General features: G+C 37.4%; 2 protein-coding genes across 6 annotated transcripts in view; both read left to right on the top strand.

Annotated features, from left to right (window-relative positions):
• The window catches only part of LOC128876298 (sestrin-1), a 254,459-nt gene that overhangs the window by 64,101 nt on the left and 162,850 nt on the right, over positions 1-27,508 (top strand). The window lies entirely within an intron of this gene.
• Positions 266-25,987, top strand: LOC128876303 (uncharacterized). 4 transcript variants are annotated; one of them, XM_054122548.1, is made up of 3 exons: positions 266-527; positions 5,866-5,984; positions 20,119-25,987. In XM_054122548.1, the coding sequence occupies exon 3, from the start codon at positions 20,293-20,295 to the stop codon at positions 20,554-20,556; it is 264 nt and encodes an 87-aa protein (XP_053978523.1). In that variant the 5' UTR covers positions 266-527; positions 5,866-5,984; positions 20,119-20,292; the 3' UTR covers positions 20,557-25,987. The 4 variants fall into 4 exon arrangements, with proteins under 4 accessions (XP_053978523.1, XP_053978520.1, XP_053978521.1 ...); XM_054122547.1 differs by lacking the exon at positions 266-527 and adding an exon at positions 5,487-5,639; XM_054122545.1 differs by lacking the exon at positions 5,866-5,984.

The raw sequence follows: 27,508 nt of genomic DNA, 5'->3' as shown, positions 1-27,508 counted from the left end.
AAAACATGATCAGCTCTCAAAACGAACACTCTTCTTCCCTTAAAATAAATTTTCCTTCAAAATTCGTCTTCGTTGCGATATTTTCCTACGTTGCACAAAGGTCAGAAAGTAAAAAATTCAGAAGGAGGTCGAAAAGGTTACGAGCCAACTGTTATAGTCGCGCGACCGCGGGTAGCGTCGCGACGCTTCGGAGCGGCGTCTGTTGCGCGTTCTCTAGCTCTTCCTCCCCCTTGGCGCGGCTGCCGCTTCGCGACATCGCTCTTCGCGGGTGTTCATTCGCGTGTCAGACGTGGTTGAGGTAGGACGTGCGTGTCAGGCGCTCTCCCTTCTACACGGCAATCGCGTTACACGTCGTGCATACACATCGCGGCTGGAGGCCACACGTCATCGTTTCACGTGCGCGGCTCATCGACGAATCCTGATACTCCACGGTACCGAGTTTTTTTCGCATTAGACACCGAGTGAGAGAGGCAGAGGATTCACGTGTCAAAGTCTCGGGTGCTTGGTTCATCTGCCTTGAATCACAGGTGAGTGGAGGAGAGGGAAACGTGTCTCAGCCTGAGGGCGTTTTAACTCCACGGGAGTAGTGTCCCTACCGTTCCCGCACGGTAAACGTAACCGGAGGAAATTGTTTTCAGTTTGGATGATTCGTGAGTACCGTATTTTGGACTAGGGCTGGTGTGAGTTTCGGACGTTGAATTGCTAGTAATTTGTGAACACGTTTAAGTGGACGCGTAGCTTTGCGATTAGGACGCAATTTTTGGAGTAATTAATTTGGAGTATTTTCAGACCTGTGGCGTCGAATTCGAGGGTAATGTTTGCAATCTATCTCTGCTCCGTTCGACTTTCTTTGCAATCGCACGTTGAGAAAACTTGTCGATGCTCTTACTTTCACTCTGCTGATTCGCACTGTATCTTTGTTTCGCAATGTTCCCAAACGTGTGCGACAGAAAATTGTCGCCAACTCGTGTAATTTCTCCATGTTTAACTCGATATGTATCACTGTGTTCTGTCACGACTCGATTTTTCCTTCTGTTGCAAGTGCTTTATTTTGTATTCCCGATGTTGTCGAATTTGCGACGTTGAATTGTTGATAACGCGTTTGGTCTATGTATATTTAACTCTGCTTATCATTCAATAAATTCACTCTTTGGTAATTTATATGCTTACGAATTATTAGTCTGTTTATTAAAAAATTGTAAACAATCTACTCGCGTTCCACGCATGTTTATTTTCCGCTTCAAAATATTATATGCTTCGCCATTCTAGATGAGAATGAACAATTAAAAATATCGCCACATAAACATTGACCGATACTGCATATGTATGACGTGGAGGTCAGAGTGTTAATTGCATTTTTATCTTTTATTTTCCTTTACGATTCCTCCGCGATAGTATTGTTGGAAGAATTGTACCTTCGCGTTGCCATTATACTTCTGTTTAATAGCAGTTTTTTGTATTCCAGTCTGGTTACGGTTCGATTTCTATGCAACAATGCAGTTGCGAAAACTTATCCTTGCGTCGTACTTTCACTTTTGTAGTTCGCGAGTATTATATTTTGGATTTGTGATGCACAGTCTTTGATGACAGATACAAGGCTACATCGATATGGCTCTGCGACCATATATTCTCTCGATTAATTTTCTAATTTCAAAGCAAAAACTATTCCTTGGTTATCTGTACGTCTAAGCGTTAATTAGTATGCAAATTAAATAATATGTGGTTGAGTTGACGATAGGTGTTCTGAACTTCATGATACCAAGTTATTAATAAGGCGATAGATCTATCTATCTATCCATCTAGCTTTGCAACCTGAGAATTTTTTCCAACTACTGAAAATTAACTGCTCTTTACCCTCTCAAAAATTGAAATTACTTTCATTTCAACAATTTCTGTCTAAGAAGCGCTATCTGGGGTTCGAGCCAGTGCCTCTTAGACGTCAACAAGTCCCAAATGCAATCATTGTTCCTTTCCCTCCAATTCCCAAGTTCAAGGCTTCCTCTACAAAGCTTGCAGTTTTAAAAAGCGACGAAGACATCCACAGAGAATTTCTATGCTTCTCAGATGGAGAATTCTCATACTTCTTAGACAGAATTCACAGACCATAAATAAAGCTGGATGATACGAGACGCGATGCATCATCCTACATCTGCCTCTTCGTGTACAATTTCTGCACGACAACATAGTTAGTGAAAAGGGTAGTTTTTCGTTCTAGTAGACTTCCAAGAGTGTTTAGGATAGTTTCATCAGGTCGAGACGAAGTTTGCGTCAGCGAATTAGACGACTCGTCGAATGGAAACGCAAGAAAGTCGGGAGGAGACTGAAAGCGGTGGGTTATCGCGAGCAATTGCGCATTCAGCATTGTTTTTCTGGGTCAAACACGTGACCTTGGTCTCACGCGCCACCCAGTCTACGAGAGCTTCCGCAATATCGTGAATTCGAGACGCATGCGGTGACAATCACCATGGCAATGAACGCTCTGAGCGTTGTCAGTCGTTGACGATGCAAATTAAAGGGGTACATACACCTGGAATCAGTGGCGTACGTCTGGAATCAGTGCCAGAAGCTTGGAGACACTTTTCTGAGGTCAAAATGTTCCACGAACAAGCAGCTGTTACTCTCGTGGAATCGAATGTTCAATGTTCGTAGTATGTTCAATCTTTCATGGTTAAAAATGTTAGGTCGAACACTTGCAAGGGAAATATCTTGGCTCTCTGTAACCTAAATTATGTTTGGTTTCTTAGAAAAATTATGGGATAGAACCATCGACAAACACTAATTGAATGGGTGTCTAGAAGAAGAGTCTATGTTACAAATTAAACATTTTACAGAAATGAGGGAAAACTAATAATAATTGACTAGCGATGTTCTGAGCATCTAGTGCTCATAGGTCCTTTCCCTGGACGTCCATTTAGTTATGTGCTAGCGTGTCAATTTCAATTGATACAGTTTCCTAATCGTATCCACTCTGACGTGAAAAACTGTAGAATAATTGTTCTAATCAGGTTATTTATTGGCCATATAATTGTTTTCAAATTATAGTTGACCAGATGCGTCCCGCGGTTTCACCAGCGTGGAATACTATTTATTTGGCAGTTCAACCACGTGAACCTTCACGAATCATTCATTCATATACAAATACTTAGAGTTCAAACTGAAACTTTCGAGTCACAACAAATTGAATAGCATAAAACCCTTCTCCATGAAAAAATACATATATGTACCAAGTTTCATGTTGATCGGTCAAACAGTTTCGAAGTCTATCAATCACATGTATATAAATATATATGTATACAGGGTGTCCCAAAAATGTTGGAGGTCCTTGAAAAGGGTGGTTCAGGGGGTGATTTGAAACAACTTTTTCCTTAGCGAAATTGCTGTCCGAGGCTTCGTTGAGGAGATATTAACGGAAAACACTGACCAATCAGAGCGCGCGTATACCGTTGGAGCGGCCGTGATAATGATGGCTACGCGCTAGGTAGCCGCTTTCGTACGCGAACAAGTGACTCGACGAGCATCGAAGGATATTGACGTGGCCGCTCAGCGCGTAGCCTTCGCTACCGCGGCCGCTCCAACGGTATTCGCGCGCTTTGATTGGTCGGGTTTTTTTTTTATTAATATCTACTTAACGAAGCCCCTTCCGACATTTTTGCAGAGGAACAAGTTGTTTCAAATCACCTCCCGAACCACCCCTTTCAAGGACCTCCAACATTTTTGGGACACCCTGTATATACACAAACATCCAGTTTTATATATACATAGATGTATGTTTAAACTTCAGTACACCGGTTATATTCCTTGATCGATACACACAGCAAGTGGAATATTGTCGTTTAACGAGACTTTCTCGATTTGCGATGCTAATATCGATTACCTCGCCAACTACGTCACAGCAACACTTCCGTTATAATGTATCTGAATCTAGACTTCGCGACCGAAGCATTTATGTAACTGTTCGTCAATGGCTACTGTTAGTCGAATAACATCAAATGTTAGACGAATAATCGAGAGTGGCTAGATCAGCTTTTTCCAATCATTTTCAGACAATCTTTTCATCTCACAATATGTTTACCAAACAGCTTTGTTTAAAAAATTAACTAGTAGATTGGTTTCTAATATTCCTAACTCCAAGTACTTATTTATTTCGTTCTTTCAATCATAATAATCATTCTATCAAATCACAGTTCATGACGGCCTAAACGATTGGAAAAATTCATCGAGTCATCGCTTGGAATATTTTCCAATACTCGCAAAACTCGTGACTGGTTGGTTGCATCCGTATAAAATATGACGTACACAGCTGTCTATATATCACTGGAGAGTCGTAACACATGCAAATTAAGATACAGATTCAATTTCCTAAAGCTACCTCATTATTCTATTTTCCCGTATTCATGTATGTTGAGTTATTCTTAGAGCGTGCCAGAAAATATTGTGCATTTGTAAAACCTGAATTCGGTAGACAATGACCATAGCAAAATATAATATCAATCATGAAAATCCACGATCGTCTATCATCGTTCTGAAAACCATATTCTTTAGATGTCAAATTTTCCACAGATTCACTTTCAGCGTAATCGTTGTTGTACCACTTCCTGCTCGAAAAGATATTAATGATGTGACCACTCTATGCACCATCTTTTAAATTTCTAATTTATAGAGTTTACTTTCTGAGTTTTCATTCGTTAATGGTTACTGTTTCATTATTAATTCTCCGAGACTTGAAATTTAGACGTGACTTTTGATAATACGTTATAGTAATATACAATGCGTAAAATATACGTACTTTGCCTGTTTTGTAATCACCCTCAGGGGCTGCAGCTATGATTGTATTATAGCTACAGTACGGGTTTAGCAATTCCGAGGTAGCCGAGCTATTGGGGGGCCAGCGGTTCCCAAGAAATTACTATATGCCAGAGACTTGTAGGAAATAATATAGAAAAGAAATGATAAAATATGTTAAAATATTTTTATTGTAGAAAGAAAGAAAGGATCGGAAAAGAAACATAAATTCGTCTCGACTCTCGACTTTCACGGTTCTCGCTTAACGACTCGCTAACAATTATTCTAATTTTTGCCGTTTTTTCCCTCCACGCCGCTGTCGGCTTTCGATTCTTTCAAATCAATAGCTTATGCTAGCTAAAAGAATATAAACGCGTTCGCCGATGTCGGCTTCACACTGTGGCTCGCACACATCACTCACACTCACTCACACACACACGACAGACTTGTGAACAGAGCTATGTACGCAAATGCATTTGCAAAGTAATGCAAAGCAAGAATTAAACAAATTTGAAAAACAAATTAATAAAAGACTCGTGCATTAGGCGTTATAGCCAAGTTATACGACTTCGTACTCTTATGAATAAAATTCACTCATTCTTCTATAATCACTGATATACGTAGGATCGAGCAAGCATTACTCGAAGAATCTGTAATTTATTCCTCGGGTCAAACTTCCTCGAGGAACTTGATGCTTCCTGGAGAAAAGAACGAAAGTTCAAGGCAAATACTTATGAGGGATAGCACAGAAGTCGCATTCACTCCGTTCCAACGACGTTCTCGTAAATTATCGACGGCGAATCTCGTGGAAAAAGTTTCTTGGACGAGATTTATTTTCGTCGTTTCTGTAACGAGAGGTAATTACAATATCTACAGTACGATTGAAGTCTGCTCGAAAAGTTTTTGAACTGGAACAGTTTGGTATAAAATAATAGTAACTTTTAACATCAATAATTATTGAAGGTGCATACTTGCCGAACAAATACACGGTCCAAAATATCTGCAGAAGCTCTTTAAACATTTCTGATGTGTTCAATCAAATCAGAATCAAAATCAAAGCTTTTTTTAATTTTCTTTTTTTAGGAACCAAGTCAGGATCATGGTTATATGAGTGGTACGAGATCTTTTGAAGCTGAAAAGTGGAACACGCTTCAGCTTTTTGTTCCATTCTAATTTCTCGGCGTTAAAAATATTCTGTCACGGTGAGTGACACGGCTTCGTATCTAAATCAAAGTGAGCATGTGTTGAAAAAAAAAGTTTCATTGAGAAGAGCGCTATCCTCTCAGGAAATTATTTAGGGCAAGTGTGTTGACTCGTTTGATTAGTAATATAAAGGGTTTTCAATAGAGTGCTTTAGGATTTTATTTTTCAATAATACACAAATGGTGTGGAATACATCCAACTTTTTATTTCAAATGTTTAGAATGAAATAAGAAGGATGTTATTCGTTAAAAAAATCCTAAAACCTCTTTTGGAAAGCTCTTTAGTTTTCATTGCCGTTTTCATCGCCCTTCATTTTTCAATCGTAGAGAATCGTTCGAATTTGGACTCGGACCATTTCATATATTCGCTTCGAAGATACAGATAGGTATTTCCGTGTTTTCAGGTGATGTTAGGATGAAGGTTAATGCTCGTTGTCGAATTCTGAGCGTATTCTTGACCGACTTGAATTATTCAAGACCTAGCATCGCGTGCAGCAGAGCATGGGCAGACACGTGATGAATTCGTGGGAAGCTTGACAAGGCTGTGTCGAGCCAAATTGCGCTAATACTATTGCGATGATGCCTGTAATGAGATTATTTGTCTTTGTTGTTCAAGGTTGTAGGTATTTGTTCCATTTTAGTAGGCAACTGGAAACGGAATCAATGCGCGTGCAGGGTACATGCATTGCCTTTGAGCGAACATTAGTCATAGTTGCATACACTTGGTTACAGAATCCAGCTACCCTAATTACTAAATACATTTTTTGCACAATGCCAAATAAATGTTAATCGTAAATTCATATATATATATATATATATATATATATATATATATAAAATGTAAGTCGCCAGTTATTCTTTCGATTTGATTACTTACATTTTATATAAACATTTATTTAATTTGGGGTCATCGCACTAATCAACGAAGTGACTGATTCTATATTGAAACAAACTGTAACCGCATAATCTACTAACACAAGTTACCCGAAACACAATTTCGAACGGGGTATTATTTAATTTCACGATGATTGAATTTCCAAAATATAATTGTGTTATACCATTTCCCGAAATAACTTGAAACTGGATTATTCCAAGATTGAAGAATCGGAAGAGTGAAACTTTTAACAAATAGGATTTGTTAACTCTGTCTGTATTTTACTCATCTCCAAACTAAGGGCCATTTATCAAAATTCCAGAACACTATTTCGAACAATTTAATACGATTCAAGTCAAAGTAAATCGAGGAAGTTTCAGAATTTCGCGAGACTTGGATACCGTTGCGACCCTAAACTATACATTTCTAGCAATTTGAATTTCATGCGACGCGAAGATGTACTAGGCACCTCGAAAATGTTGCGTTTCGCGACCACGAAAGATTTCTCGCTATGTAATTTCTCCTGGTATCGCGCATGTTCATCGCGTGATAGTTTATTCTCTCGAACGGTTATTTTCGTGATTCATTGCTTATCGTCCTCCCTGTAATAGTATATTTGCTGCGTGGCGAAAGAATACAAAAATGACACGCATCTTCGCGAAACAGTGGAACCTTGAACTGGCAGGGGGATCATCTTTAACAATTTAATTATCAGAGATGGAGAAATTCCAGTTTATGTAAAGTATTACGAATAATGAAAGAAAGTTCGACAACTCTTTATGCGTTATCTTCTATATACAACCAGTGTAAGAAGTATTCGTACGGCAACAAATTTAAAATAAAAGTAATAAGGAAAGAAATTAGAGGTCAATATTAAATGTAACAAACTTTAATTTACGCAAAATCTACTTTAAAAATGTGTAGGAATGTTGGTTAATTATTTCTTCCCCGAAAATTTATTGATAAAATAAATATACTGTGACAATAACTATACAATTAAGTATAGTTAAGACTAGACAAATAAATATACAATTAATTAAACACCTATTTCGGCATTTTAAAAAGTTCAACCCCTAAAGTGGTGAAAAGGGGTTGCAACGTTTGTATAGGACATATTTTGTTCGTGGTTGGATTTACTTCATACTTGGTCTTAATATGCAGATTAATACAATTATTTTGCTTTAAAGTTGCCTTATTTGCGTAAATGTATTTAGAAACTTTTTAACATGTAATATAGAATACGAATAGTACACGACGCTGGTGAAACCGCGGGCCACAGCTAATTTCTTAAATAAAAATGTTAATTATATTGTGTATTTCATGCATTGATGGTGCATACAAGTGTGCATAAGTGCGCATATTCTGCACAAGATTTGCATATGTTTCTCATACTACCCATAAATATACATTCCATAAATGCATGAAATCTAAAACCAATACTTTACTAATTAAGTTACACGTGGTACAAAGTAGAACTTGCCTGCAAGTTGCGAATAAATCGCGACAAAATTAGTATTCGTCATTTATTATTCCAATAAAATGGAATTTATCCTACTTTTATAGCTGTTCCGGTTCACATTCTTACGTGTATTCAGGAGAATAATGTGACCTATTTTTTAACCTAAGGGTAAAGTGTCAAGTCGATAGATAAAAAACTCATGAATTAAAAATACTTACGCGTTAATCAGCAAGTATATGAGGGCACGTGGTAGATTAGGTTGTGCAATGCGAGATAAGTTATATCATTCGATGAAAGAAAGGAAAGTTAGGGGAGTCAAATTTAATACTAATGTAACTCGTGTAAAATCTTCATGGTCGGAAATCAGAGTTACGAGTATGTTCATTGTAAATTGACAGTATGATAATGCACGTGGTATACTTGCCATACAAAAATATTTTTACGCTCTTTCTGAATAATATTATTATTAGAAAAAACGTTGGAATCGTTCTTTATTTTATAGACTTTGAAAAAAATTCCAAAAGCATGGTGGTCACGGCAGAAAGGCTCCTTAAGTGTCTTCTTCAACGTGTTTCTTTATGAAAAAGCAAAATTCTTATGCCTTTCTTGAAAAGCCTTTTACAGAAATCCAATTTTAGCCTCGTAGACATTTTTTCCAATTATAAGTTCGTCAGTCACCGTGTCCGAGAGACTCTTCGGTTTTGCAAAACGTTTGCCAACTGACGCGAATGCAATTTTCACACTCGCGAGCGGCGACAATGTCGTTGAATGACGTTTGGAAGTTGTCATAACGTTCGGAAACCTCGGCCAAGCTTGTAGAAAAGAAAAAAAAAGAATGAAAATACATATATTCATAGCGCCCAGTGCTCGGGTGTTGGTGGACAGGGTTCGTGTTTCTTTCAGGACGCTCGTAACGATATGCAAACGATGTGCAAATGTCCGCATTCTAAAACACGCTAAAAGGTTCCGTCGCGCTCGAGCAATTTGCTCGCGGCGGTCTTCAGCGTGGCAGCTTAAGTAATACGCCTTTGGAAGGCCATTGGAACGGTTTAAAATAAAATCTTTTCGGCGGTCGCCTCGCGAACCTGTTAATTAGCATTCGCCCCTTTAGTGCCCCACCCGCGACGTGTTTTTCTTCTCCGTGAATTTATTATCAACGCGCTTCCAAGTTTCACCTGGGAGAGCAACGCCAATGAGGGAAAATATCTTCTTAATTATTTATTCACCCCCTTTCTGGTTAATATTTGTAAAGCTGGACATTTTTAGGGAATAATAAAATGATACTTTCTTTTTGTAGCATTTTTAGATCACCTTTAGAGTATTTCTATAATTTAACTGTTATCAATGCTTTGGTTAACAAGATTTCACTACTCTTATCATTCTCATAATGTTGACTATATTTTTTAACTTTTTGAAATGTCAATTAGAAATATGTACCTACAAATTTACCTTTATTTCTTTTTACTTGTATCGCATCTCTAGCTCTTATGCCTATTCAATTGCATGGTTTTTTTTCTTATCAAATTGATACGTCGACTACTTGCGCGTATATGTAATGTATTGTTTTGAACACAACTAAAACACATGTATATTTTCTGGCGTTTGCATCGAAACACGGGATGCATCTTTCAAAGGACGCCGCGGCGAACATACCCTAGGAACGTGGAAGGGAACTGACTTGGAAAAGTCCGCAATTTGTTAAATTGGAGCATTCCGTATCTATTTCCCTGCCGCCACGTTTGTTGGTGCTTAAACATGCCTGAATATCGTCATCCTCCTTATTAAGACGTCTTAAACCCAAGAACCAATTTCCTTCCGTCTTGGCGAGCCCGAATCTCGAACGAAATTAACTCGATGCACCTGGTTACGAGACCCTATTCTCGCTTCTTCTGGTCCAATAATGCGAGTCGATTGTGCTCTCGCTGGAAAACGATTTCTCGCGCTCGTTCGTGTTCATTCGATACTCGACGGGTGATCGATAGAATTATTTGTCGTTGACCGTTTGAAAATACTTATCGATCCATGATTCTCTAGATTTTTGCAGATTTACATGAGTTACTAAAGAAGAAGATTTCAGATTCTATCCATTTTGTAGATGGGATTATATTCACGACTGGGTAAAATATTATTTCAAATAATAAAGCATAAATAGTCTATTTTATTCAAAGTCGTACGTGTGGCTGGGCCAATAGAATAGTTTACTAGTTGAAATATGTTTTTAGAATAGTATATAAAAATTGAATTTTATTTCTACGATATAGCATCTACTATTTAAAATAGTATTTAGCATGTTTTTTCCTGTTTTATCCAACTCGGATTATTTTTAAATAAAATTAAAATTCGAGCAGTGAGTTTCAATACGTTACAAGCTAAATGTAGCTTTACAGCATGTTAACGTTAAATTTTAATAGTCACTACTGAAATTTTTATTTAAATTCATTATAAAATAATTCACCTCCCAAGAGATTAAGCTGTAAATCCTCGTTCATGATGCACGTAACCATGACAGATTGCTGTTAAATATTTAAAAACTCTATTGGCATATTGGTTTTATTTTATTTTAACCTGCACGTCAATCACAACAATATCGATATTCCTAGCCAGAATTGTTCTATTTCAAACAAATCAAAATTCAACCTGATATTGGCACATGACGTCTACCAATCTTCTGACGATGTTGCCATGCTGTATTTTATTATGTACACGTATCGACAATTTTTCAAGTTATTTCTACGTTGGAATATTTAGGACAACTTAAAAATTAAATAGAAGTGGGCGAAATTTTTGTAACTGGACTGCAGACTTCGTGAATTTATGATGTATAGTAATATTAAAATCGTATGCAAAGTGAATCTCATAAACCATATAATAATATCAACATTTCATTTTACGTAATTGTATACGTTCTGTGTACGTTGCTAATAACTTATTGCAAGTAATGGTAATATTCTTTCCGTTTGCAGTAATTTTAATGTCAAAGACGATCTTTATAAACATCATTGGTTGCAATAATATAATTAATCCGTTCTCGAATAAAAGAATCGCGGGAAAATTGTATATTTAGGATCCGGGTTAGGATCGTGTCATTGTCAGTGAAAACGTCGATGAGAGTTTGTGGAATTGCTGTCGTCGAACCACCAATTTGGGTCAAGTAGGCAGAAAATTGCCATTGAAGGCCTGTAGAGCCTAGATATGTCGAAGATTTCACTCGGAAGCAACGTTCTTCAAACTTTTCTTTCTTCCTTGTTTTTTCTATGAATTCTTGACAACTCGTCGAAGACTGTTTTCTCTTCTACAGATAATTTTCTTGCGACAAAAATTTATATAAATTCACTCAAAAGTAGCAACTGGTCTCATTGTTATGGCTCCCTTAACTTCCTCAGGCTTCGATCCTATTCCTTAGGGCAAATATTTGCTAAGGCGCTTGGAACATCAAAAAATGAAAAAAGAAATTACATTTTATGTAATTAAAATTGAAGCGATTCTGAACAGTTTTGTATGATCAGAATTTAATTTGGAACACTGGAAGTGGTAAAAAAAATTCAGGTGAAAGAAACAATGAATTTTATGGTAAAAAAGGCAGTAAATTATCAAAAAGGCAGTGTTATATCAATTTTGATAAAAAGAAATACGACTAAATAACATTTAATTGTATTTCTTTTTATCGAAATCGATTAACACTACCTTTTTGATAATTTACTGTCTTTTTACCGTACAAAACAATACTCTATGGCTGTAATCAAGGTAACCGCGCTCCCCGTCTCCCACAAATTTGATCATTGTTTGTTTTCCACTTCCAGTGCTCCCAATTAAATTCTGATTGCACAGAACTATTCAGAATCGCTTAAATTTTCATTTAAAATAAACGAGTGATTTTTCTCCACTTTTTGATGTTCTAAGCCCCTTAATTGCTTCAAATTATTTGGGATATCATTAATGTAGTAGTACTAAAAAAAAAGTAAAAATATATTCGTAAGTTTTAATCATCTGATTAATCCACTTAACAAGAATTCATCACATTTCTCGTTATGAATTAATATTTTGAGCAAAGTATAAATTTGATTTTTTTTCCTCTAGAAAACATGATATCCTGAGGTGGTTAAACTTGTTCCCAACTATTTTGGTTAGACCACGTTTTTTCTTTCCCCAGTCATGAACTGGATCCATGAGTTGGTGGAATCGTTGTAATCCTCAGCCATAAATTTTCACGAGACGTTATTGATAAAAAGATTCGATTTCACGAAAGGGAAATTTCTCTTACATTTTCCAAAATATAATAATCCTGCAGAAATACTTGTATGAAACTGTGTAGCACTCTTCAAAGAATTTTGTAGCTAAATTGCCGCGATTAATGACGCGACGTACTTTTCGTGTTACTTTCGAAGTCTAAAGTAAGAAGTAAAGTAGTTGGGTTCATTGTTGCGAATCTAACTTCAAATCGTACATTCATTGCACTGTGTACAGAACTGTCTACTTCGTCTTCTGTATAAACATTTAGGGTAGATGATGTAGTTATTGGCATTTTTTAATTAGATTGCATATATAATTGGCACGTGACCTCAACTTAAAGTGCGAAAGAAAAGAAATACTCTTATTTTAGTTGCGTGGTAAAGTAAATTATCTGCTGTTAAATTTGATATATTTGTACTTGGTGGTTGAGTATAAAGGCGATCATATTGCCAAAACATCGAAGTACATAAAAGCCATCATCGTTTTCGAAACGTGTGCTCTTTTGAACGACCAAAATGAAAGGGTCTCCATTCTATATCGTTTGTAAACATTAGGAACAAAGAAGTACTTAAAGTACCATTTAAGCTCCACCATCTACGTGGATGAAAGTCTGATTACACTTCTACAAGCAAACATTATGACGTTCTCAGGGTTTGATAACGGACCGACGGTTAAAACGTCGTTTCTCCCTAGAATTCGACGCTTTGGTCGTTCGTTTGAACATTCCGAGCTGGCACGATTCGCTCGTTCGCTTCAGCCTTATAATTGAATAAGACCAATGCTCCACTTTATTTTCCTGACGGATTAAAATAGTCCGGAAGGAGAAAACGGTGGGTTAGGCGAAACGTGTCCGATCCCGGAATGCCCTCGTCTACTTTATTGCACCGTGCCAGGTGCGCTCGTTTCAATTAAATCCTATTCGCCGTATCAACTAACCTTTATTTTACATTTTTATTGCTCACGATATTTCAGCCGCCGCCCGTGAAATGAAATTCCATCCCGGTAATGAAAGAACACCGCCTGTACAGAGGGATTATGTAGCATTCGAATCGGTTTCGTAGTGTCGAGCACTATTCAGTCATTTTGGTATTCCACCTAATGGCGAGGAGTCGCTCCATTGTGAGATATTGTTTGTAGCAAATTGTAGGAAGCCTTTGACGTTATGGGCACCTGAGAAGTCTTCAAAGTCTTGAAAAATCTTGGACGACTTTAATATCTTGGAAGTTTTGAATGTTAATAAAAGTTTTGAGTGATTTATTATATCGAACGCCATGGACGCTTGAAGTATCTCGACGCCTCGAGTGTCCTGAATGTCCTATCATGAAAATTATGCGTAATTCCAATTAGGTTCTGAAGTATTTTTATACGTTCACAGTGTGATCATTTAAACTCAAGTTATGAAGTTTGTAGATACGATTTGAATATTCAAGAAATATTAAATATTACGAATGTTTTGGATACCAATCAAGAATATCAAACAGAATTTCCTAGAAACATCAAATATTTGTAAAGTCTTGAATACCAAAAGCATAATTACAAATGTAGCTAACAAATTCATTTATGCGGAAAGACGAAACCAGTTATAAATGTTCAAATCGAAATTCCACAGTTCACTTAATCCCAAATAGAATATCGTGCAAAATTGGCTGGCGTTAGTAATCTTTGTGCCACTCAGCTTTCGTTTTAAAGCTAATGTTCAATATTCTATCCGTTGAAACTGGAAACGCACAGGGTCGGAAATGTATTGAAGAGATATTGTATTCCGTGTTGTATTTTCGAATAGTTAGTGTACGCGCTGTTAATCAAGCGGGGTGCAATTTTTTTTATTCCATTGAATCGCGTTTGCGGGAATGATACTGATCCCAGTATCCATGTTGTATGGTCAAGCGCGTTTATTGTTGTTCGGGAATCTCGTTACGTCCTCGAGAGAGCAACGAACAAAGCGGTGCGAGACAAAGTATCCGCTCCATTCGATACGTTTTCTTTATTCCGATAGCAGGGATTGTGAAACTTTTCTCAACCGACACGAACAAACGAAATTAAAGCAGAATTTGTAAAAATTAACGATACGCCGTGTTCCACGTGTAAATTTCTCGAAAATATTGAACAGGTAACAAGGGAGGGTTGTTAATAAATAGAGAATATTTGGATTTAATGGATAATTCAATAAAAAAGGAAATTGAAAATAAATAAATTTCACATCAATTTAAAAAAATAAAGAGGATTATTTGGTCTAAATTCAGCGGCTGATTGTCTCGACTATGAAAACGTATGAAATATTACATTTCATATTTAATAAACTTATATGCACATTTATTAATTCATTATGAATTTTATTGAATTAAATGTTTCATCTTTCTTTCAGTATTTTCGCTATGACAGAAAACTTTTACACGAACTTCGACACGTTTTTACGTGGAATAGTATATTACTAGAAACCACCCATATTATTCTGTTGTATAGTCGCTTTTTTCTATTAAGAGCTTGCAGAAGCTTTATTTGACAACCACTGGCCTAGAGGGTCGATTTCGTGGCCTTGAACGGAACCATTTCCAGCGAACAGAAAGTTACAGCGATCTCGAGCCGCGATTTGTCCGCGAAAAGGCAGAACAATTCATGGGCTTGCGGGCGATCGATTCGCCAACGTTAAGTTCACTGCTATACCTATTATTAGAGGCACCGTCAACGTCGAACGTCGTCGCAGACAAGCTGACTCCTGTGTTAGGTTGCTGGTTTTCCTGAAGATTGAATTTTGCATTATTACAATAGGAATTGAACGAAATTATTGAAGCAATCAGGTTGTTACTCAGCGTTGAATTTTAGTTTTTCAGTAAAAAAAAAAATTATTTTTCGCAGTATACGTCGAGTTATTTGAGGGTTATTGAATGTAAACGAACTTGAGAGTAACTATATAAACATTAGTAATTGCGTTGTAATTGTTGAATAACTGCGATTATATTTATCAACGGTGTCCAATGATACTTGAGTTATTTTTTGTATAAAAGTGTATTTATAAATGGAAACCAAAATATTGATGATTATGAATTATAAATCTCTGCAAAGGATAATTATGATTTCTTATATGAAATGTGAATCATTCCACGGTGAAAATACCAATTTGTACCTCAAATACCTCTTGTATTGCATCAGTGTCAATTTATTGCCAACGTTTTTTCTTATATACAAAATTGGTTGTTTTGCATTCGAAGATAATGTTAAAGTCCACCTTACGTCACAAAATTAAAGAGAACAATCCAGCGTTCGTGGAAATTTCTTGCAGCAATCTGGAAAGATCTCTACTATTGCGTAACGTTTCCTGTTGTAGACCGCGTATGCTCTAATTGTTCCAAGAATGTTTTAGTTTCGCGAATATATATGAAATAATAATGCTAGCAATTTCTCAAGATTGACATATAGAGGTTACGTTAACTTAACCGGAAGGAAGAATTGAATAGAGAGAAACGCGGAGAGTTGAACTGTGAAATTCGAAACAAATTTATTCTCTAAGAATTATTATTTATTCAACTGGAATAAAAGAGTTAGCGAATCCTCAGAAGAGTATAGAAAACCGAGATGTGATTACTGTTAATTTCAATCGATTTGGAAAAGATTTTTGTAAATATCCAGGCACTCGTTGAATATTTAAATAGAGTTACTCTTACTTGATTTTGTATATGCATGACGTGACAGTCGATGATTTAATAAATTACGTAATGACCATATCGAGTAGATGAGAACACGAAAAACACGAGATACAACATAAAATATGCTAAAATCTATACTAGTGTAGATTCATTTAGAGATGTAAGAACGAAACTGAATGATTTCTCAGAACCAATTATCCGGATCTTGTATTCAAATTAAACGTAATGTGAACTTAATTCTCGATTAATACGCAAAACGATGTAGCTGTGTATCGATCTAAATCTAAATCCCTATGTTCCCGGGAGAAGGAAGTTCCGAACAATAATTGCCATTTTTCGTGTTTTATAGTTAGACTTGTATATAGGTGCACCGTCAGCTTCCATTAACTCCATCTAATCGGTACTAATAGCTGTCAAGGAAGCGAAACTAGGTCGAAACTCGGCGCTGTAGAAGGTCGTCGTGATGAAAGTTCTCCATTTCCGAACCTTAACGCCTCTTGACCAGTTTTCGTAGTTCATTATTGATGGTTTGTTTCTCCCGTGAAGCTAGAAACGCGTTCACGTGTCTTTGATTACAGGGCAACTTTCTTTCGATGAAATATTTATCGTCTTCTGAGAGCTGAGCAAATTGAGTGTTGAACTCGTGTCCTGCACTTCTAATCACTGGCTCTTGGTGTCAGAAAATTCATTAGCTCTGTGGCGATTTGTCAGGGATCAATGAGCTCATAATTATGACAGTGGTCTAAGTCATAATTTAAAAAGTTTACCAGTTATTTCACACCACATTATTTTAAACTAAATTAATTCAATGTAATTTTCACCATATTGTCAAAAATGAACCATTAGATAGTGGTAGAATTTTAAAAACTCATAATGATAAAAGCCTAAAATGATAAAAATGGGTTACTTTTTAAAAATAATTAATAAATGTTCTCGAATTATTTCATGAAAGTTATTGTTTTTTTTTTATAAAACTCGTAGTTCTTTTATTGCTTTAAGTCATTTATAAGACATTCAATTAATTTAGAAAATAGTTGAAGTCAATTCAAACTTTAAAAACAACATTTTCTTATGAAATTCACACAAAATTTCGTATTCATAATAAGTTTCCATTAATCAAGACTAATAAAATTCTAAATTAAAATGTTGCATAATATAAAAATATTTTTTAATTTATTCAGATGCAATTCATTAAATATCTCGATTAAATGATGATTGCAATCAGATGCAATTCATTAAATATCACTTTCATAATTATGGGCACAAATATGCACGTATGTTACGTCACAGATTTGTCCACCTGCATCTATATCTACTGTATTGTTATCGCGTTATAACATAAAAGCAACGCTTGTTGGAAACGTATCAAAACATATCCAGTGACCCATAAAATGAATAGTTGAATAGTGTACATTTCAAATTTGGATAGGACTTTAATTTTCATAATTACAAGTTGTCGCTCGGGGAAACTCTGCGCTCCGTGTTCTGTCAAAGTGTAAATTCGGTTGGAAAGGGGATGAAAATTTACAAGTACTTTCGTCGTCGACCTATCGGCTTCCTTCGTTAGATTAACAGGTTTCCTATAGCGTCGATGTTTGCGTTGTAATCGTACGGTATCACGTGCACGGAATTGCTCGATCACGAGGTAACTTCGAAGAGACCAGCGAGAGTTTGAGCAGGTTTAGTAGCGAACCCTCGGAAGCTGCGGTGAAATAGTTGAAGTTGTTTCGATTAATTCTCGTTTCTCCTATGCAGGAAGTTGATGAACCGCCCAGGGCGTCGTTGTCCACGTATTAAATGCCCATAAAACCTAAGCACCTGCTAACTAAATTTCCCAGTACCGAGAGCAGTTTCATCCTTGTGCGTAATAGCCGTTCTAAATCTAGCAAAAACTGCGACCTTTCGCTTTTGGGGCGTTCTACTCGTTCTTTTTTTTTTTTTTGCGACTCAGTTCGTCGAATAAACCCGGAATCACGAGAATTTCCTAACGACCACATCTGTGGACTATTTTTTTACTTTTCTCATTTTTGAGAAAACTCATCGTCGAGAGAAATCAAAAACTTTCTTCTTCGTGGCGAGATTATTAGACTGATTATTAAACTCTGAATTTGAACGCGAGGAATTCATTATTAGCAGGATTGATCCATTGAGTATCAAATCGTTGCCTTTTCAAAATCGGCGTTCATTTTCTATGTTGTGTTTACTTAATGTCTAATTGCATAATTAGACAAAAATTGGATTATCCTCGTTTCTCCCGAACAAAGAAATGCAACGTACAGACAATTTTCGCTTACTAATCGTCGAGGTACGTCCAAGAACTGTTTGTTTTCGACATCGTTTCAGTGCATTGACGCATCACGGGTGCAAAGTGCACAGAATCTGATACGATTTACTTTGTACGAGCGCGTAATTCTAGCGCGCGCCTTTCCCACCTCGATTTACCACTGCGTTTCGTCGTTCCTTGGATTCACTGTACACTTTCGAGCAAATAAATGTGATCCACATTTTCACATTGTCTTCCACGAGTGTCTGAACACAGTCTTTGATACATAAATTTCATTAAAGGTAGGTTCATTAGGTAGGAGCAGTGATTAACCCTTGAATACTATTCCCCTCAAATTTACTTCGCTGTGATGCTTCAATTTTCCCTAATAGTTTGATCTATCGGTCCGTTTTATGCTACTTTATATTGGGTTGTCGCAAAAGTCTCTTCCGTGACTTGCACTCAGTTATTTTGTGTGACAGTGTTTACATAAATATACAACCTAATTTCTTAGATGTTAGTGTTGTAACAGTAATGGAGCAAAATGTATCATACGCAATTCGATAATGCAAATGAATGTTATACAATAAAATTTGAGCAGTTTGTATCGAATTTAAATAAAATGGAACAATGAGTTATAACTAAAATGAAACTGAACTTAATTGGGGGTCATTTTATATAATCAAAGCAACATGACTCGTCGAGTAAATAATATCTTCGTTACGCATAGATATCGAACCGCAGGAATGATTAATGAAGATTAGATTACGTGTATCTTGGTCACGAAAATTCGAACCCGCTGGGGGATAAGATTAACGAGTTCGGACGTTTCGTTAATCTTGGCTGGAAAATTTAAAAGTCCAATCGTGAAGCGCGACAAATTCTTCAACTCGTTTACCTTCTAATTGTACGAGGCGTACAAATTTTTAACCGACTTCGAAAAGGAGGAGGTTACTCAATGTGACGAGTATATCTTTTCTTTTTTACGGAAAGTTTTAGACGATCTTCTACTTGTTTATTTAATCTTCGTATGGGTTTACAAGTTTAATTACTGGATAATCGAGTAATTAAATACCTAATCAAATATTAGGTTGTCCCAAAAGTTTCTTTCGTTTTATTAATAATTAATATATAAACAATACCTTATGTTTTATGTTACATTACTGAATTGTGTACGATTCATTTCGCCTCATTACTGTTACAGCATCAATGTCTAAGAAATTAGATTGTCTATTTATATAAACATTGCCACAGGAAATAATTGAATGCAACTCACGAAAGAAACTTTTGGGACAACCTAATATATAAACACTGCCACACAAAATAATTGAGTGCAAATTACGAAAGAAACTTTTGGGATAACCTAACAAATTTCTCAAAAATTCCTTCAACTAGAGAAAAGACCCAAAATTATACACCTATAAATCTCAACTCCAATAGGGCTCCAGAAGCCAAACTCCTTGAGATTCATCCAAACAAGTTATTTCGCACGAAGCACAACCAGTACTCGTCGAATCAGCGCTCGACTGGCATAATCGTTATGACGCGCGCCATAAATCGTTCTGTCGATGACCCCTATACAGATCGTGGCCATTGTGCGTGGGATATCGGATCAGCCACCCTCGCCCAGCGTTCCTCTATTCATGCTCTGTCTTGTCTTTCAGGTAGCGAACCATCTCGCCAGCGTCGCGAGGCTTAGGACACCTAGCCAGCACCTGGCAGCCTCGAAGAGGACACCCAGCGACGCGGACGTTCTCCAAAGTTCTCCAACAGAGTTCCTCTGCTTCTGAAGGATCGATCAGCCGCGAGTCTCGAGGCCGGGCGATCTACGAGGGATCATGACTCGTATGCTGCTCCAAGAGCCTGGCTGGAAGGTCGAGCGCAAGGGCTCCGCTCTCCTGTTGAGGAGGGACAGCTCCCATCCGAAGACTACTCGCGTCTGCTTCCGTTGCGATGTGGAGGTGCGGGAGTTCGAGCGCGACGAGGATTACGTTATTGAAGCTGAACCAGAGGCAACCGCCAGTCCCCTAGCGATGTGCGCCAGTTGCCTGGCAGCTCTCTGCGTGACTGTGATCCTACCCTGGCTGCTGATTGGCGGTTAGGGACCTCGGACAGTCTTGATCTCTAGGGGGATGTCAGGCGACCCGTACGACCCCGTCAAGTGGATACGATCGAATGGTCGTCGAACTGGTTCGACGAGTAGGACACTGGGGGATCTTGGACCATTGTGGCTTAGATCGATGCTAGGGATTAGGACGCGAGGATCCAGACCTAGGAATGTTGATCGAGGACTCTCGAACTGGATGTTCGAGTGCTATCTGGGGGAGGATGGAGACAGTTCCTAACTAGCATTGTTAGACGGGTCGGAGTTTTGAAATGTACGCTTTGGACGTGACGTCAGAGTATTTCGAGTGAAACGTCGGGGACTTTGGTTGTTTATAAGTATGATCTGATAGTCTTTTTGGGGGTTAATGAACGGAGCGAGGTGAGGTGTATACGCATGTGTACGAGAATAAAGAGTAACTGTTTAGCGTGTTGGTGACCTCACCGATTTCGGTGAATTTGGGGTGTGTCGAGGGTGATAGGTCCGCGTGTGTTCTAGAAGAAAAAGTAGTAGTTTACTTTTAGGCTCATTGTCAGTACCTTTCTTCCAAATATAGTTTAAGGACATTGTAATCGGTGAGGTCGTTAACGTGGGAAATAATTACCAACTATTTACAATTGCGTAACGTTGAATAATTTTTATAAATTATCGATGCAAAGGACGCGTTATAGCGAGGCTGGATGTATTAAATGTGTTAAATATTACATATTACATATTTTTGATTGGCTGTACAAATGGAACTCCAGTTTTATGTACTTAGCGACCAAAATTGTGTTTGGTGGAAATTGTAGAGAACTTGGTCAAAAAATAAATTTGTTTGGTGAAAACGCGGTCCGTTGGACGACACTGATTACTTGGGTGACAGTGATTCGCAGTGATGAACAAATGTTATGGTCATGTACATAGTAGATAACAAATGAGGTTCGTGTATAGCGATTTATTTTTAACGTTTATTTATTGTATATCATTCAATAGTCATCGAGACAAGCTTTTACTTGTTCAATGTAAGATATAGTTTCATTTTACAATTTATATTTTATTGAACAAGTAATTGATCAATAGTTGTTTATCTTTTATTCGATATTCGAACTTTTGATTTAGATAAGAAATTTACCTATCTTTTGTGATTTTTGACAGCTTGCATGCGTGCATCAATACGTATGCATGAAATCAATATGGCGACAATCGAGTGATGCACTAGTTCAGACGTTTTAAGCCTTCCTAACCTTTTTAAGCGTACCTGTGTCACACTATCGCAGTAACACCATCTTGCATTTCAGTCACAACTATGCATGTACGTATGAGGAAGGGGTACCTCATCGTTCTTAACATTGTCCCTCATGCTGAATGAATTAGTGTCACCATGTTAAGGGGACATAGGTTAAGGGGATTCTCTCGAGTCTCGGGTGAAGCAAATTGTTAAATAACACAAGTTTTATATAACTAACAAGCAAAGCATTTTAGGTGTCCGCCTCCCATTGCTCTAATTTTTGGATATGTTTTAAAGGATATATTATATTGGCCCGTTTTCATATTTAGGGGGTGAAACGACCCCCTAAAGTTTCACCTGTAATAGGCTACTATTATAAACAAATTATCTTTTACAAAATTTAGGGCCAGATTTTATATGCAGATAGAAAACCATGAAACTTTTTCTTAAAGTTTTCTTCTATCCATGATAGTTTCGGAGATAGCCTAAGTAAAACTTTAAATACATTTTTGTTTAATTGACATTTTTTTTTAATCGACATTTAGGCTTTTTTTTATTATCACTTAGGCTTTCGAAATTCCGTGATTTTGTGAATTTTCGAGTTTGCGCTCGAACAATTGTCCAGGGCGCTAGATTTGTAGGGTGTGTCGCAGCCCGGTGGCCCTAGTATGCGACTATACCCATACTTTCTCATTGTCTCGTCCATGCTATGTAGTTTATCAATTTTTACAATTTAACTACAGATTCATGGTTTGATATTATAACCTATCTTTTTTTTTTTCAATTTGAACTCCCGAATGGGCGCCACGATAATCTTTCCCAGGGCACCAATATTACTAAACCCGTTACTGTATAAAATAATAATCTCTCAGTATTTTCAGTTTTCAGTTACTGCGTGAGACGTTTACCAATTACGATGAAATTTTCGCATTGGAGTATAATTAAAAAGTCGTTTTTCATAAAAGAGTAAATTACATGCAAAAGTTCATGTGGCGTCTCCATAAGTATAATAATCAGCACAAAAAGTTTCAGTTTAATACCTAGCGTGACGTTCCCAACAAAAATTCTAATTGTAGTCCATTTTCCAACCCGAGGCAAGAGGGAACCCTTTAATACGGTCGAGCGTTCAGCGATGAGATTACCGATTAAGGAAGGATTTGAACTCTCATTAGGAACGCGATTAATTAGGTCATTGAAATTTTTTTATAACGAGACGTTAAAAAGTACAAAAATGGACTTTTGTAGGGATTTTCAATGACTTTTAAACGTATGGATTAGTAAATACCGTAGAAACAAACAAAGGGCAGTCTTACCATGATTGACGTCATTCATCAAGTAGAAAACCCACGCAACAAACAAAATATCGAAATACACGAGTGTGATTATTGTCCCTATTCGAATTCAAAACTCAAAATTACGCAATTTGAAAAGGGCAATTACAAAATGTCGACATTATCCCTATTTGTCCATCTTTGAGAGGTTTGAAAAAAATAGAAGATTCAAAACTATCAGTTTAAATCTGACAGGAGCTATAAACAGACATCCACTTTACATTCACCCCAAATTATAAGTCGATCGGTTCAGTAATTCCTGAGATATGACGTCGACAGCCTCCAGAAACGTGCTCTTGAGAAAAATACGCTTAAAGTTTTAGTAGCACTTTCAACCTAGCAGACCTTTCATTCGAAAGCATCGTAGCATCGGTTATTTTTCAAATTTTAGTATGAAATCTAAAGGACACAATTTTAGAAACTCGTCCTTTCAAAAAATTCAAAAAATATAAAAGAAAAGAACAGTTGTTTTTTGTAACGTTTCTAATGGATGAAATTCCTCTTTAATCGAGCACCGTTTTTGCGGACGAATCCTTTAGGGGATTCAGGTTTCGAAGCAGTTAGGAAAAAATAGTCGATCGACCATGTATCGAAAGAGATACGACCGTCTTTATATTTATTCGTTGGCTCGCGTTCCCTTTGGATTCCATTTGACCTCGAAGATGGATGCTTCGAGATAAAAACGAGCCCCCAAACAGCGTATTTTTCGGTATAGGTTCCAAAATATTGAATCGATATCGTGTATGATTCAGCAGGATCGCTATTAACGAATTTCCATTCGTTTTTGTACGATTTATTTTTAACTAAGCAAGCACAGATATCAAAGTTAACTTACACAAATTCAGTCTTTTATTTAAAAATGTTCAAAAATTCTAAATCTAGATTTTACGCTGAATCAGAATCCATTTTTATTCCAATAATTTCAGTCTATTTACTTCACTATTTTTGTTGGCTAACTAACAAATATTACTCGATTTCCATCTCACAAAATGGACTTTGGAGATATACTCGATACAAGTTGTTAATTAAACATCGTTCAATAAAGACCAAGTCGACCAGTCCCCATTTACTTTAGCGCGAGCAAGCTTTATCGAATTCCCCGTGGCACGGAGTCATTAAATTCCTACCTCGCGTAAACCAAGGTGCATTTTGTTCCGATCTATCATTCCAGTAAAACCTTGCCCATCTCCTGGATGGGGGCTCGCGGTCCAAACGGATCTAGTTGAAAGTCGAGAGAGAAAACGCGCGGCGGTGGACTTTCTGCATAGATACGTAAAATGAGAGAAACATCAAAGGGAGAGACGGCTTATGTATACTGTTCGAGCGTGCATAAACCTCCTTATCCGTTTGATGGTATCGACGAATCCTCCAGCCACTGAAACGATGGAGACCCTGTGCCAAACGAGAGCAGTACTCGAGGTGCTCGCAGGAAACCTTTCTACCTGCACTCTGCTTACGTTGCACGCGTCCTTCCTTTCTGAAAGCTCGCTACCGTGGACCCGAATGCTCGTGTGTGCGTGCCAGCGAGCGTTCCAAAATATACGGGGATAAATGTTGCAATGGGAGACAATTACACTCGAAAATATTCACTGGCAAAAGCGCGAAATATAACATTTTTGTTGTTGTTGGAGTCGCTTCCATTCGCGAGAGAATCGATTCGAATGGGCGCACACGGATGCTCCACTCGAAATTGATGGATCCACGTTTAGGTGTTCTTGTACACGGCGTACACGAGTGGTAATTTATGACACGGGAATTCTGTTCTCCGTTAATTAAATTTGTAATATTTATGCGTGAGCACGAGGCAGCGAAACGGGGCTGTAAATATTTGAGACGTAATTGAGTCTCATTTTTGGTGGTTTTTCAAACTAGTACTTAACGAAGAATTTATTAGAAGGACTATCGGATAGTTTTAAGCGAGTCATTTATGTTCCTTTTACCTCTCTCAGGTATACATCTTTCATAATCCTCGAAAATGAATCTCATTTAAGTCTCTGATGCAGAAAAATAAATTTCACATTTCATTTCTATGAAAAAGTCTCTGCATTCAACAACGTAAAAAGTAGCAAACCTCCCTATTCGATAAATTACTGTTTCCTAGTCTCGTCCCACGTATTTCGAGACACTCAGTGCAGACGTATATATATTTTTCTTTATCGATTGTCCGTTTAACAACGGGCCTTGTGATCTGTTCAGCCAGAAGAAATGTAATCGACGATATACGTCGCTTCGTTCGAACGGTTTCCATCGATGATCGTTCGGTCGAGCGACTCCCGTTCAATTGCTAGCGTTCGATTCTCTCGATCAATTAAGTATTTTCCCTAGCACGGTCCGGAAAGCCAGAGGATAAAAGCTCCTCGCCAAATGGAAAAGTTTTCACGGTTAAGGCGCACCAAATCGCGAAATCGGGCCAAGCTTCGATCTCGAAGACTTCCGATTGCGCTATAGTTGGTTGCTTCCTTTGATAGAAAAGGGAGGATGTATCGCGTGTATTTTAATCAAACCCGAATTCCGCTCCAAAGAATATTCTCTGCGATCAGAGATTTGCGAAATCTTATTCCGAATAATTGGTAACGAATGATGCATAGATACATTAAATTTTGTTTGCGACGATTAGTCGATTGGCCAGTTGCTTTTGTTTTTTATTTATTGAGAGATATTGTAACGCTGCGCCACAATCTTGATCGTCATAACAGGAATTCGCGCACGAAAAGATTTTCTCTGTTATTCGCGAATCGTATTTTGATTAACGATACAGATTGTTACGTTCGAGGATGTTCGATAAATTTACGCGGACCGTCGATACAACATATAGGATACAAAGTGTCATTGATAAATCATATGTGTGCGCGCATGCGTGGAATTTTATTGCGAAAGATAGGTAGAAAGAGAGAGAGAGAATTCTAAATATACATTGATAATTGACTGCGGGTGTGTGTCAGAGGTATATTAATAGTATGCAAAGAGACATGGACGTTTGAGATGATGCACGAGATTGTCCTGATTAGTCGATTTGAAATACTATTTGTTTATGTTTCTAATAAAACCTCCAACAAGTCACGAATCGGTGGTTCTTGCGTGTGAAATTTCCATCCAGATTGTTTACCATTCCATTCTTCTTATATTCTCACTTACAACAAAATTATCTACACCATATCTTTCAAATAATTTTTGTAAAAACATTTTTTATAGCTTCATCGCCTCGTGAGATATTTAACCATTCAAAACGCCCTGCATATGCATGCTTCACACTACCATACGTTATATTATGCTATTATTCCACTGAAAGAACCGAAAATACAATGTTGGAAAACTTTGAAAATGAAAGCCTGCTCGCGTAGTCCGACGGGACAATGGAACCAATTTAGTTGGAAAGCCTCCATCTATCGATCTCTCGATTTGCCAAAATTCCGTGCAGGAATTTACGCGACCCGTTCTACATCCAGGTTTTTCATAGCGTTAAATAACGCGGATAATGGCTTCGAAACGTTTGAAACGATAACGGTGACGCTTTGTGTCCCGATTTCAAGGCAAACAAGCCCCCGTTCGTCTCGAACGCGGTTAAAAAAGAATGTCACGGTTTTAATCGTGGTTGTTTCCTGCCAGAATTCCAGTCGATATATCCGCGATACAGCAAAGGACACCGAAGAACGAATCGGATGAGCAAAATATATCCGTCGACGTAAATTTCTTCCAACTGCTTGCATTTTGACGTTTGATCGTGAAATATGCGCGCAACCCTTTCCCTCCCTTCTGTACATCCTGATGAAACGCGAGAATTTAATTTCCCAGTTACCACGAACGCATAAATATGCATCTTCCTGTGGTCTCGCACTTTCCTGATTTATTCACGATTACACTGGAATGAATTCACGACCGTTTCCGGTAAACAGCGACAGGGTGACGGGCGTTTTGAAAGATCGAAATAATAACCGTGACTATGGTCGATAGGCACTATCAAACGTTGAGCCACGTTCCTGCGTGTGCGATGAAATCTGTTGAAAGTAATTTCTATCGTCTGTTGGATGCAACTGCGATGTAAGTGAAAAATTAGAGGGACACAAATAATTTACGATTTATTAGTTGGAATGGAACATTCTTTAAGTTACAATTTATGATATTGTGGTTTCAAAGGTTCAAAGAGATACAAACTCCAATTTCTATATACAGTTAGTGTAAGAAGTATTCGTACAGCAACCAATTTAAAATAAAACTAATAAGGAAAGAAATAAGAGGTAAACAATAAAAGTAATAAACATTAATTTACGCAAAATCTACTCTAAAAATATGTAGGAATGTTGGTTAATTATTTCTCCCCTAAAATTTATGAATAAAGTAAATATATGAAGTTTTATTTTGAAAATTGATTCTTGTACGAATACTTATTACTAGACTGCGGATATTTCTGT

This window comes from Hylaeus volcanicus, chromosome 5 (assembly GCF_026283585.1).
Source record: "Hylaeus volcanicus isolate JK05 chromosome 5, UHH_iyHylVolc1.0_haploid, whole genome shotgun sequence".
Classification (NCBI taxonomy): Eukaryota; Metazoa; Arthropoda; class Insecta; order Hymenoptera; family Colletidae; genus Hylaeus; species Hylaeus volcanicus.
Note: the sequence above shows the minus strand (reverse complement) of the source record. Positions and strands in the feature narration are given on the sequence as shown.